General features: G+C 36.9%; 3 protein-coding genes across 6 annotated transcripts; 2 read left to right on the forward strand and 1 right to left on the reverse strand.

Moving 5' to 3' along the window:
• The first annotated feature begins 4,643 nt into the window (after window positions 1–4,643).
• Window positions 4,644–6,911, forward strand: LOC113313334. 4 transcript variants are annotated; one of them, XR_003341793.1, is made up of 5 exons: window positions 4,644–4,802; window positions 4,966–5,097; window positions 5,380–5,617; window positions 6,304–6,372; window positions 6,458–6,911. XR_003341793.1 is itself a non-coding variant. In XM_026562099.1 (4 exons), exons 1-4 carry the CDS (start codon window positions 4,735–4,737, stop codon window positions 6,319–6,321), a joined length of 309 nt encoding a protein of 102 aa, XP_026417884.1. In that variant the 5' UTR covers window positions 4,644–4,734; the 3' UTR covers window positions 6,322–6,911. The 4 variants fall into 4 exon arrangements, 2 of the variants coding, with proteins under 2 accessions (XP_026417884.1, XP_026417883.1); XR_003341794.1 differs by having other exon boundaries at window positions 5,380–5,470; XM_026562099.1 differs by having other exon boundaries at window positions 5,380–5,470; window positions 6,304–6,911.
• Window positions 6,912–6,976: 65 nt separating this feature from the next.
• On the reverse strand, window positions 6,977–8,794 carry LOC113312100 (heat shock cognate 70 kDa protein-like). The gene is made up of 4 exons (XM_026560860.1): window positions 8,707–8,794; window positions 8,074–8,521; window positions 7,772–7,930; window positions 6,977–7,652 (listed from the first exon to the last, which is right to left on the reverse strand). The coding sequence occupies exons 1-4, from the start codon at window positions 8,792–8,794 to the stop codon at window positions 6,977–6,979; spliced, it is 1,371 nt and encodes a 456-aa protein (XP_026416645.1).
• A 3,171-nt stretch (window positions 8,795–11,965) lies between these two features.
• On the forward strand, window positions 11,966–13,297 carry LOC113312101 (F-box protein At3g07870-like). The gene is made up of 2 exons (XM_026560861.1): window positions 11,966–12,075; window positions 12,160–13,297. The coding sequence occupies exons 1-2, from the start codon at window positions 11,966–11,968 to the stop codon at window positions 13,295–13,297; spliced, it is 1,248 nt and encodes a 415-aa protein (XP_026416646.1).
• Window positions 13,298–13,326: the final 29 nt, after the last annotated feature.

The following is a 13,326-nucleotide window of genomic DNA, read 5'->3' on the forward strand; positions in this document are numbered from 1 at the left end:
AGAAAAACCCCGGGACCTAGTCCATATTGAATACACACTGTATTAAGCCGCTACAGACACTAGCCTACTGCAAACTAACTTCGGACTGGACTATAGTTGAACCCCTATCAATCTCCCACTGATACAAGGTACAGTTGTACTCCTACGCCTCTGATCCCAACAGGATACTGCGCACTTGATTCCCTTAGCTGATCTCACCCACAACCAAGAGTTGTTGTAACCCAAAATCACAGACTTGATAATAAACAGATCTGTCTCACATAGAAAAGTCTATAAAAGGATAAATATGTCTCCCACAGATAAACCCTAGGTTTTGTTCCGTCTTTAGATATAAAATCAAGGTAACAGGAACCAATTGATAATCCAGTCTTATATTCCCGAAGAACATCCTAGATTAATCAATCACCTCTCTACAATCCTTCCTGACTACACAAGCGGATTGTCTAGGAATCACAAACAGTGAGACAAAGATGTTTGTGACTTCTTTATCTTGCCTATCGGAGAACTCTCAAGATCTCAAGCCAATCAATCGATTGTACTTGTACGATAGAAGATGCAAGATCAGATCACACAACTACGATAAAGTAGTATCGGTCTGGCTTCACAATCCCAATGAAGTCTTTAAGTCGTTAGCCTGATTTTAGAGAAGAAAATCAAAGATTAATGAAGATCGACTCTAGCGGGTGCAGTAGTAGCACATAGACGTGTGGGGATTAGTTTTGCACAATGCTAGATGTCTCCTTTATATAACCTTCAAATCAGGGTTTTGCCTTAGTTACAAAGCAATCCATATTCACCGTTAGATGAGAACCTGATTTAGATTCAAGCTAATATTTTTCAACCGTTAGATCGAAAACTTAGCTTGTCGCACACACTTGGGTAGACGTTTACTGGGTTCGTGAAAACCATGCCCAAACGTGTACGTGTATGTTGGTTCAACATAGTAACCCAAAAGGTTAACCATATGAGCATTTCATATTAACCTTGTTCTTCTTCACCATAACTAGTTCAATTGACTCAAATGAACTAGTTACAGAGTTGTTCAATTGCTATGAGATATTATGTAACTACACAAGACACAATTGAAGCAAAGATGACTCGATTCGATTGATCGTCTCATGAACATTATAGCCACGATTTGGATAAAGCATTCCTTAGTAATTTAATGTTTCATGTTCAGAGCACATCTTTAGATCATAACCTCTTAAGTTCACAAAAAAGTTCGCGGACTTAAGTTAATCGGTTGAGTTTTCCAAACTCAGCAGAAATTCTCGGAAAGAGAACTTCTGCCAGTCCGCGGACTGATTTCGCAGACTAAGCACACAAAAGAGTTTGGAAAATCCGAGCAGAAATTCTCGGTCGAGAACTTCTGACAATTAGTGGAATGAGTCTGCGAACTAGGTTCGCGGACTTGGAAAACCAATTCCACAATCCTCCCAATTTCTCTTGATCAACAAAGTTCAAAAACTTCGGTTTAAGGAATACATGGTTATGTAATCTAAACTCTCATTTCAATCATTGAGACATTCTCAGAGGACGCTATGTAGCCGTTATTCACAGACCGATTCACGTCAGAGCAATTCTCAAAGTGATTGAAACTTTTCATGACTTTCGTCACTAGGTGAAGATAAACTTGATCAAAGTGAAACGCTTTACCAACACACGATTTCGAGATAAAAGATAAGCAATGAATGCTCAGCTTGAAATGTAAAATGTGTATGATCTAGTCTATATAGCATACGACTTTTGTCTCATAAGAAGTAGGAGATAGAAGAGATAGACTTTTGAGTGATAGATAAGTTCAAGTCTCCACATACCTTTTTGTTGATGAAGTTCCACGGTTCCTTGTATAGATCTTCGTCGTTGTATGTTGAATCGCTATGAAGTTCTTGAACTCAACTACACTTTTCTATCCTAGTCCGAAACTTAGCTATGTAGGCTACAAATCAAGACTTATAGTTTTGATCACTAACATTGACAAACATGCTTGAGATAGCAACGCATGCGAGGCTGACCGATCTATGCTCTAACAACCCTCAATATTACGGAGAACCGCCTAGATCTATACACGGTCTCTCTACATAGTCAGGGAACAGTGATTGTCACCGACGTCCTGAAGGTGTTATTGCTCTAAATCTTACGGAGAACCTCCCAATCGTTCTTCTATGTAGAGGTGGGTCTCTCTATGTAGTTAGGGAACATCAAGTGTCACCGACGTTCTGAAGGCGTTAAGTCCTCAATCATACGGTGAACCGCCCAATTATGTTATTCTACATAGAGGTCATGATGAAATGCGAGGTATCGAACACTCATCTAGTGGAGGCCTTTCGAGAAACATATTCATCATGTCTCGTAAAATATGAATCATCATATGCCTGAAGCCGTGTCATAAACATGCAGTATCATGATTTTACGATTTTGACCTTTGTTGAAAATCCACCATCTACAATGTTAATTACTTATATATTAGTAATCTAAGTTTTAAAACTAAGTTATATTACTCATGTTCAACATTAATTACTATGGCTAACTATCAAATGGGATGTTTCAAAATGCCAAAGTATGTGACTGAATCTCTTGACAGAGTTCAAAGAAGATACTGGTGGAGCAAAGCCAATAATAAAGGCATGAATTCAATATCTTGGTGCTCTGTGTGTAAACCAAAAATGCTTGGGGGAATGGGCTTCAAGAATACCACAAAATTTAATGATGCTTTGCTAGAAAAATTGGCTTGGAGGATGATTACACATCACAACTCTCTCTGTGGTATAATTCTAAGGGGAAATACTTCTACAATAAAGACCCATTATGTGATGAAATTAATTCTCAGGGATCATGGATTTGGCAAGGGTTTGCAAATAGTGAAGAAGTATTATGTGTGGAGTGTTGGTGATGGCTCAAGAATAAAAATCCCGAGACATAACTGGATTGCAAATACTCATCACACACAACTCTCAAATGCAAATCAATACTTAGAAAATAATGACAGTTCATGGCTTAATTCAACAAGATACTAAACAATGGGATACTTAAAGAATAAATCAAATGTTCAACTCCTCATAGAGAAAGAAAATTCAAGAAATTATAATTTCTGGTAATAACAGAGACACCATCAACTGGAGTTTAACAACAAATGGTACTTTCACTGTTCAGTCTACTTATAAGGCTCTAATTCAAGAAACCAATGAAAGATGCATAAGTAGAGAAGAACAAAAATTCTGGCTGAAGATCTGGCATTTAAAGCTTCCTTAAGAGCTCAATCTTTCTCTAGAGATGCTTAAAAGACTTTCTACAAACTAGAACCAGAGCGGGAAGGCATATTCATCTAGAGGATTATTCTTGTCCCTTCGGCAAACAAACTCCAGAAACAGATACCCACATCATCCTACACTATGATTTAGCAAAAGTAATATGGTTCATTATTCTACCAGAAGCTATGCACTCTCAACATCCGTTCAATTCCCTACAAGAATGGATCAAATCTTGGAGTCAGGACCAAAGTATCATCTCTTTAAAAAAAAAAGTATCCTTTTAGCAACAATAATAATGTGGCAAATCTGGAAACATAGATACATAAAAGTTTCTGAAGGAAAAACTACACACCCTAACAGCATTATCATGGGCGTTAGAAATTTCTGCACAAAATATAACATTCTAGGCTGTGATACTAACTCTACATGCAGGAAACAAGTCAGTAAAAATAGGAGAAAATGGGAGAAACCTCCTGAGAATTGGTGGAAGTTAAATTTTGATGCAACTTTTAATAAAGATAACAAAATATGTGGGACTGGTCTAGTTTTAAGAGATTGTGCAGGGAGATATCTGGAGGCCATGGTGAAAGTGACAAAAGCAAGAGATGCTGAACAGGGAGAAGGATTAGCTCTCCTAGAACTGTGGATGGAATAATGTTATCATTGAATGAGATTGTAAAACTGTCATTGAAGCTATACGACTTCAAATTTTATTCATTCTAGCTGGCAGGACTATAATCTTCTTTCGGATATTAGTAGGACAATAGAATCTATCAGTAATATCAAATGTGTTTTCTTTCCCAGGATTGGTAATGATCGCGTCTGATGGACTAGCCAAATATGCCAAGAAATATGAATGTAATCAAGTGTGGGCAGAGACACCACCAAGATGTATCCTCTCAATCCTTGAGAAGGATAACTCTCTGTAATCTGTTTTCTCTGAGTAATAAATTTGCTTTTATAATAATAATAATAATAATAAAACATTAATTCATCAGTTTGCATTTATAATTTTTTTTAGATATGCAAATCCATCTGCATCCAATTCGTTCATCTGTTTATCCGCGGGTGTCACATTCAACGAGTAATGGATTGGACGCGGATAAAAATCACAAACCAGTTATTTAGATGGATTGAACGCACGTAATACCAAATTCGCATCTACCCATTCGTTACCCACCCTCAATGAGATCAAATCCGGCGTTTCAGAGTTGCCTACTCAATGTGCACTGATGCGCATCATATCACCCGTCAAAGTGCCAAACTGCAAAACCAAAGAAACGTCAAAACAGATGCGCCATCCAATAGTGATGGAAATGAAGTGTAAATAACTTTTCCGTCCATTTACTCTACTATTTAAACGATCGGGGTTAGGGTTTCTTTCTTCTCCTCACATCTCCTCACATCTACATTCTTACAGCTTCTCTTCCTCGGTTTAAGCCGCCTCAAAATCCACTACCACCACGGTAATCACACACAGATCATGGCTTTTGATGTCGATGATGAACAAAAACAACAAAATTTTCAGCACGATGATTTCGTCTCTCAGTCGTAAGTAGTATAATACTCCTCTTGCTTATTCTTCTTCTTACATTTGGTTTTACCTAATTTACAATTGACTCTGATGATATTCATTAGACTTGATAATTTTGTTTTGTTCTTTTCTCAGTCAATTAATCTTCTTAATTTTTCTTTTCGTGTGTGCTGTGACTAGTCTGCGAAAAAGAAATGAAGCGGATGGAGATTTGCCTGCCTCATTCTGCTGTCTCATTGCTTCACTCTTGCCTTTGCCACTTTTCTTGTTGTATGGTGGGAAGTGGGAAGACATCAATGAGGAGAAGGTGATGTAAGTTTAATTTTCTTGTCCCTTTTTACCCTCATTTACTGATCCTTTTGTGTTCGCCTACTTGTAATTAGGGTTTAACATGAGCGAAATCATTAGGTGCTTTATTAATATTTGATTTAACATAATTTGTAGATGGAGAATTCCATTTGATATGCCTGTATACTTTTTTAAAGTTATAACACATTCCTAAGTGTCGGACAAAAACTTAGAGGCTTAAAGCAGAATTAAACAATTATTGTGAATTTAAAAGACTTGTTCTGATTTCGTATTTGTCAAATGCAGGTCTCCGGCAGAAGTTGCCAATCAAAAAAAGACGAAGATAACACTTTTGATCCAAATCCAGCTTCATGAAAGCAACCCTCAGAAGAATGAGGTATTCTAAACATGTGTAATAATGTTTGAAGAAGTCAGGGAAGAAGAGCTTTGGTAACCTGTTATTGGTGTGTTTTATTTGAGTAAATGTAATTCTCTCACACTTGGTTACAGAGAGAGCTCTCAAGAATCAAATATTGTCACAGTGGTGAGTTTTTTTGTGAACATGACAGTCTAAGAATCAAACTTCTTGAATTTGGTAGATGGTAGAACATAAGATATAATAAGATGCACATTTGACTTGGTGTTGTATATGTGCTAGCTAATGAACAAAACTTAGATGATTGTTAATATTTTGTTGTGGTGACAGCTTACAAGCTTAGCCTGTAACTTGCCAAGTTGAGATTATCTGCACATTTGAAAGTAGCTCATAGTAAGGAACTAGTAAATCCTTCAGTCTTGGAATGAATTTTTGAAGCCAATCAATTAACAATTGAATGGTAGATTAGCTAGACTTTGTTACATGTGATGATTGTCTAATGTTTATGGGAGTCAGTAGTGGCTACTGGCTAGTGACTTTATATCGCTAGTGGTAATGTTTTTGCCGTACTTAAGACTGAATGACTCAAAACTCGGTCCAATTAAACCATAATTATCTTAGTCATACTATATAGAGGTGTTAGAATTCGACATTATCTTCAATGTTATATCGAAGAAACATAATTTTGGGTTCCTTAAGCAGAAACAGCATTATCTGGAATCAAAATTGTTATGCAAATATTCAAACCCGTATTCGACATTAGACTAAATGTTTATGTTTGGTACCTTCTATTCGAAAATTCTGATATACTTGTATTGTACTTTGCCTTACCTAACGAAACAACCTATTTTCAGGCTGAAACTAGGGAATAGAAGGAACCAGGTGACGAAACAAGTGAATAGAAGGAACCAGAGGCCTGCAAGGTTGACTCTCTTTCTCTCCTGTTGTTCTTGTGTCAAATCCCTTACTGCTGTGAGTTTCTGAAAGATTTTTTGCATATGGGCTTAGGGGCAAAATTTACACCCCAAGCTAGATTTGGACCTTCCACTGACCCAGCTGGTAAGAGTTTGCACACCAAGTTGGAAGCTAGTGCTAAGACATTAGAAGAAAACTCAAAGGCTAACAGCAGACAAATTAGCAAAGATGATGATGACGAAGAACCAGAGAGCAGAACCAATGCTTTTACCAAAAGATACTGGTACCTGTTCCCCCAAGTTTGCAGGGAAATAATGATCGAAGTAAATAAGGTCTAAAATTTTGCAGGTGCAAATGTGAAGCATCTAACATGTGTTGTCTGGAAACAAAAACATACTGTATCACTGTTGTTGATTATGCTTGGTTAAACAACACAATTATTTCTCTTGTACTTTAAAAACAATGCAATGTGTTTGATGTTTTATGATATCTGTACAGAAACAATTTTTGAATTATTTGTGAAACTGAATAAGATCATTCTGACACATGATATGTCTAGCTACCAAACAAAGGATTAAAACAACAAAATATTCTTATTGTCTCAATTGTGGCCTAAAATCCAAAAGTCTCAATTAAAATCCGAAAGTATTTCCTTTGCAGTTCTTCCAAATAAAGTTCAGAAGCTGTTACTTCCGGCAGTTCATTTTTCTCCAACCATTTCTTTGCATCTGTCAATGCCGGCACTTGTAGTGACATATGTTTGTTAACAAAGAGCCACACCTTCATTTTCGCCTCTAGCTTCTGTCTCTTACTTTCCTCCTCCCACTCATATCCTGGGTTCTCCATATCACTTCCAAATTGATATAGTTCGCCATTCGTTAGGCTTCTGTTAATCACCCGGCTAGCTAAATGTCTATGGCTTTCATCCTCAGCAGCAGTTACACTTAAAATCCCATCACTATCAACAGAAAAACTTACTGTAATGTTCGGTTCTCCCATTTCAAAGATGAAATAACCAAAAAGATTGTTCTTCTCCATCATTTCCTCTTCACCTTCATAAACACCAAAAGAAAATCTACTTTGATTACTTATTGAGCTAATGACACCCATGACTTTCTCTGTTCTTTTAGTTGGAATCACTGTGTTACTTGGAATCAAGTTAGATAACGCTGAAGCACAATGACATGTATCCGTAACACTTCGAATCAACATTGTAGGGTAACTCTTTGCCTCACCACTAAAAGTTACTTCTTGAACTATTTTAGTACTTAACGTAGCGGCGCAACATCTGCAATCTAAATGCCATCCAGTAGAAGATTACTCAATGCTTCTTCACCACTCCAAACTGCTGCTCAAAGCGCCGCTCCGTGAACTACGGCTATATCTGGCTCCAAAATCTCACAAAACCCTTGTTCATCACTACAAAACGCTCTCAAAATTTCTCGAATCCTCGGAATTCTTGTACTTTTACCAACAAGAATAACTTCATGAAATTGAGAAATCCCTGAAACTTGAAGACACTGGACAACTGCTTCCTGACATTTATCAAACAATTCCTTGCATTCCCTATCAAACACATCTTGTGTTACAGTAGTACTCAATTTAAGAAATTCTCTCGGAGATTGATCATAGTAAGAATCCACACTGACTTTTGTTTCTGTAACATTTGGATTACTCAGACTTTTTTTTTAGCATTTTCACATGCAAACCTTAAACTGCTCTTAGATCTGAGACGAAATGAATTATTGTAGTTACAAGAACAGTGTCGATACAAAAGATCAGTGAAATCTTTACCACCAAGATGAGTATCACCTGCTACAGATTTCACCTTATACGTATTCCATCCATCTTTGATATTGACAACCGCAACACTCAATGTCCCTCCACCAAGATCAAATATCAACACATTCTCTTCATCTTCTTGAGGGATTCTTGCTTCAACACCATGCTGCTTTTGGTCTTGTCTTGATTTCATCTTCTTAAGCCATCCATAAGCAAGTGCAGTTGCTGAAGTTTCATTAATAAGACGTGAATCCTCAAAGCCAGCCATTGTTGCTGCTCGTTTAGTTGCTAATCTCTGAGAATTATTATAACAAGTTGGAACACTAATCACAGCTTTAACAACTACATCTCCATTGTCAAGACCTAAACCTTTTTCTGCAATTTGTTTCAATTTATTTTAAAATCATACACAAAAGCTCTTCAGGATAGAATACGTTGCACAACAATGCGCAACGCCGTTTTTCCATCAATTATTACCGTTGCAAAAATTATGCGCAACCTGTATATACGTCACAAAAAGGCTGTTTTTTGGTGTAGTGCCTTTTCGCTATCAAAATAACCGCAAGAAGACCCATTATCAAGAACCGAGAATTTTGAGAATGTTAAACAATTTCTAATCCAAGCACTCCAAACACCACCAAACCCCATTTTAAATAAGACTTCATTTAAAAAGTTTCAATTCACATTATCAAACGCCTTTTCAAAATCAATCTTGCAAATCAACCCCAATAATTTTTGACGAAGTCTAGAATCCACACACTCGTTTGCTATCAATACTCCATCAAGAATTTGTCTTCCTTTAATAAAACTAGATTGAGATGCTGAGATTAGCGTAGGAAGGTATACCTTTAAACGCTCCGCCAAAACCTTTGAGATGATTTTTTACACACTCCCAATAAGACTAATAAGCCGAAAATCTTGTACTTCCTCTACACCCACCTTTTTAGGGATAAGCACGGTAAAATTATTTTTCAATGACGAATGAAGAACGTTATTGTCATGAAATTCTTCGAAAACCTTCATTAAATCTTCTTTTAGGAAATCCCAACAAACAATAAAGAACTTCATAGGAAAACCATCCGGACCCGGAGCACGATCAATTCCCAAATCTTTGATTGCATTTTTGACTTCCTCTTCACTAAAAGGTCTCTCCAACCAAATACTTGCATTCTCATCAATACGCTTTAGACACATACTCTTGATTCTTGGACGATTGTTCGAGATTTCTTTAAAAGCTAACTCAAAATGATTTGCAATACCCATCTTGATTTCTTCCTTGTTTCCGGTCCAACGTCCATTGATACAAAGGTTATTGATGTTGTTAAAAGCTCTATGACCTTTTACTACTCGATGAAAATGTTTAGTGTTACGATCACCATCTCTAAAGTATCTAAGTTTTGATTTTTGTCTCAACATTATATTTTGACGACGATGAGCCAACTCAAAATCCACTTTAGCCGTCACAAGCATGTCTTCTTCAACTTCGGTGAGACCTCTATCATCAGCTAAATCATTCAAATATTTCAACTTGGTTAGAGCCGTGTCAATATCCCTATCAATGCTCCAAAAGACTTCTCTATTCCACACTTTTAATTTATCTTTCAAAGCATTTAGTTTCTTTGCAAAACATTCGCCCGCCGTACCTACAAAAGAAAAAGACTCCCACCATTCTTTCATTAAAGGGATTATGTTAGTACCTTCAAGCCAATCTAATTGAAATCGAAAAGAGCAAGCACCCCAATCAGAATTCAATAAGCATAACTCAATGGGAAATTGATCCGAAAAAGGTCTTGCAAGGCGCTTGAAGATGATATTTGGAAAATGGTCTTCCCAATCCGGCGATAAAAGAAAACGGTCAATCTTGCTCTTCTTGTTAGGCGGTCTACTCCAAGTATACTTCGCACCGGAAAGAGGAAAATCCACAAGATCAAGGTCATTACATAAATCATCAAAAAGTTTCATTGAATTCGACGCTCTACGACAACCTCTTCTCTCCGTCATGTACCTTATTTCATTAAAATCTCCACCGAAACACAAAGGCATCCCATGCCAATAACCATGTAATGTAGCTAGCTCCATGAGAAAACTTCTCTTCTCATTCACATTGCATGGACCATACACACCAATTAAAACCCAACGGAAGTTTCGTCCACACTACGACAAGATATACTTATAGTAAAAACACCTTCAAGAAAGTCTTCAACTTCAATCATATCCGAATTCCATATCAACAAAATTCCACCCGATCTTCCATACGAGTTTAAGGCAATCCACCTACACGGAGTTTCACCCCAACATTGACGCACAATATCGTCGGTGCAAGCACTAAGTTTTGTTTCTTGAATCATAAGAATAGTAGGCTTCCATCTTGTTATTGATCCATGTAAAAATGCATTTCTTCGCCCTCTTCTAGGTTGAGCTAGGTGAGCAAATTTTTTTAGGAGATTGGGATGGTCTGAAGAGGAAATTTTAGCTAAGTTAGTCAAATTTATATAACTTAGCTTTTAGCCACCTAGTACCCTTTTTCATGTCTTTCATTCCGGTATACCTCCTTTTCTACTGTTAAGAGTTGTATGCCTCTGAAGGAGTCAAAATGATTTATCGTAGTCTGTATCCAGATTGAATTCAAGATTTCTGTAACATTGTGAAATATGGAAGACTAAGGGTCTGTTTGGAAGCTTGGATACAAAATACTTTGTCCAGGTTAGGAAATTCTTTGGTTTATCCAAGATTATCATGGCAATGGTTATTTTAAATGGTGTTTGTTTTCCATTGTGGGTTAGTGTAGTATGTTGTTTGTCAAAAGACTTGTATACAAGCTGAATTAATTAATTGAAAAGAAAATAAAAAATTACACCATATAATTATCTATTTTTGAGCATACAAAATATTTAAATAAAAAAATTAGTTATAAAAGTAACCGTCTAACCCAGGAAAGGATTAAGGTGTTCCAGGTTTTACATGGAATTCCAAAACTCCACCTTTTTAGCCTCCTAAAATTTAGGTAGGATATACTATCCTTATCTTGATATGGAATAAGCACCCACACAAACACAATATACAGTTATTTAAGAGATAACCCAACCTAGGTTAGGATATCAAGGCTACCAAACACGACCTAAGATAATGCAGAGAATCATTCATTCCATCTTATTAGATCTGAATATGTTCGTGAATTTGAGAGTTTCTACAAGCTTCTTCGGTTCTTGTCTAACTAATACCTGCAATTTAGTAGCATTTTGGAAAATCAACTTTCAAAGAAAGCATTAGGGTCGTATGGTAACCTTATCCTCTCAAGATGACAAATATCGCGATTCTGGGATTAAAAAATGAGTTTTATTTTGGCTGCTGGTTAAGCGAGCCGTACATAATATTCTAAGCTAATTCAAGTTTTGTGTTGAGTTTATGAAAAATACTACAAGAGACAACAACAACTACGCTTTTAGTACCAAACATGTTGGGGTATAGGCTAGAAACCGAACCAGATGCATGATGATCAGTTGACGCGGCCAGCTTTGCAGTTCGTGTCGTGGCTTTGTACAATTTTGTATTTGACCATGTGTTGACCGGGATTTGACCTCGAAGAGAGACCCTTATTTATGTCAACAGATTTCCCTCAAAACGGACACCAACAATGATTTGAATTTATTCCTAGGAGTTCTATTCCAAGATAGACTTGGTTTTATATCCGTAGGTACTTAGGACTTTGGCTTTATGTCTCGTCATATAAATACACTCCTGCTATATGTTTTATGCATTGAACTTTTATATCAAAATTGTTAAGTTGATCTCAAGGTTACGAGAAGGAGAAGAGCAATAATGTCAAGGTTACGAGAAGAATTCATTGAGAACATACTGTCACGGTTACCAGAAGAAATCATTGAGAACATACTGTCATGGCTACCAGTCAAGTCTATTAAAAGATTCAGGTGTGTTTCCAAAAACTGGTGCATTCTATTCCAAAACCCTAATTTTATAAAACTTCATCTTAAACATGCCATTCAAATGAATAGGTTTAATCTCTTAATTACCATTCTAGGAACTGATCAAAACACACCTACACTACCTGACATGTTTTCCATAGATCATAATGTTATATCATCATCATCATCACCATCACAGTCGCTATCTTCACCGTTTTTAGGAAATGCTGTGGGGATTGGTTATCCATTTACGTCTAGCACTCCTCGAACCTTTGGTTCTTGTAATGGTCTGGTTTGCATAAAACCATGGCGTGAGGATAATACTATTTACATTTGGAACCGTTGTACGAAAGAATACAAAGAAGTACCAGAAACCCCGATTAAATATCCTCCAGCTCTGTCACGGGCAGGATTATATCCAGGTACTCGGACTTTGTATGGGTTTGGTTTTGATTGCAAGGCTGATGATTATAAGATGTTACGAATTGTGGGTTTTGAAGGGGAATATGTTTCTGAAGCTAGAGTTTATTCATTAGGACTAAATTCATGGAAAAGCCTTGGGTTTATTCCATATTCCACCTATTGGTATAGAGATCGTGGTCTACTGGTTGATGGTGTTCTGCATTGGATTGCTGTTCAGTGTTCTGGATATGAAGCTCCTCGAAGTGTTGTTTCTTTTGATATTAGTGATGAGACATTCCGCTATACGCCATTTCCTTACTATTGTTTCGCGTACAATGCCCTGTCATTTTTGGGTATATGGGAAGGAAAACTTTGCCTTATACTTCAAGATGACAAGGATAATGATGCTGTTTGGACAATGAAGGATTATACTTGGACAAAGCATTTGAACATTCCAAGACACATAGGTCTAACCTATGGTAGGGCGATTCAGACATTCCAGAATGGTGAAGTCCTATTGGATTATGTTTATTCATGGAAGGAGAAGTCTGAAGAGAGTGGGAGTTTGATTTCATATGACCCAAAACATGGAAGAGTGAAAGTTTTAAAACTAGGCAGTCTTCCGGACTTGATCGGAATAGAACCGTATATCGAAACTTTAGTTTCACCTTACTTGGGTACATTTGTTGGGCAACAACAAATAAAGGAAGAAGGAAGTTCAAGATGGCGGGCAACAACAAATAGAGGAAGAAGGAAGTTCAACACGGCCTTTCTGAATTGTGAAGCAGGAAAGTTTGGGAGTAGAAAGAAGAGGGAGATAATGTAGAATGGTCAAAAAAAAAAAAAAAAAAAAAA

This window comes from Papaver somniferum, chromosome 9 (assembly GCF_003573695.1).
Source record: "Papaver somniferum cultivar HN1 chromosome 9, ASM357369v1, whole genome shotgun sequence".
Classification (NCBI taxonomy): Eukaryota; Viridiplantae; Streptophyta; class Magnoliopsida; order Ranunculales; family Papaveraceae; genus Papaver; species Papaver somniferum.

Coding starts and splice junctions, on each gene's coding strand:
- LOC113312101 (XM_026560861.1), top strand. CDS start 11,966: ATGTCAAGGTTACGAGAAGAATTCATTGAGAACATACTGTCACGGTTA. Junction 12,076..12,159: donor AAGTCTATTAAAAGATTCAG/GTGTGTTTCCAA, acceptor TCAAATGAATAG/GTTTAATCTCTTAATTACCA.
- LOC113313334 (XM_026562099.1), top strand. CDS start 4,735: ATGGCTTTTGATGTCGATGATGAACAAAAACAACAAAATTTTCAGCAC. Junction 4,803..4,965: donor GATGATTTCGTCTCTCAGTC/GTAAGTAGTATA, acceptor TGCTGTGACTAG/TCTGCGAAAAAGAAATGAAG. Junction 5,098..5,379: donor ATCAATGAGGAGAAGGTGAT/GTAAGTTTAATT, acceptor TGTCAAATGCAG/GTCTCCGGCAGAAGTTGCCA.
- LOC113312100 (XM_026560860.1), bottom strand. CDS start 8,794: ATGGGGTTTGGTGGTGTTTGGAGTGCTTGGATTAGAAATTGTTTAACA. Junction 8,522..8,706: donor TGATAATGGGTCTTCTTGCG/GTTATTTTGATA, acceptor AACAAATTGCAG/AAAAAGGTTTAGGTCTTGAC. Junction 7,653..7,771: donor TTTTGTAGTGATGAACAAGG/GTTTTGTGAGAT, acceptor TTTAGATTGCAG/ATGTTGCGCCGCTACGTTAA.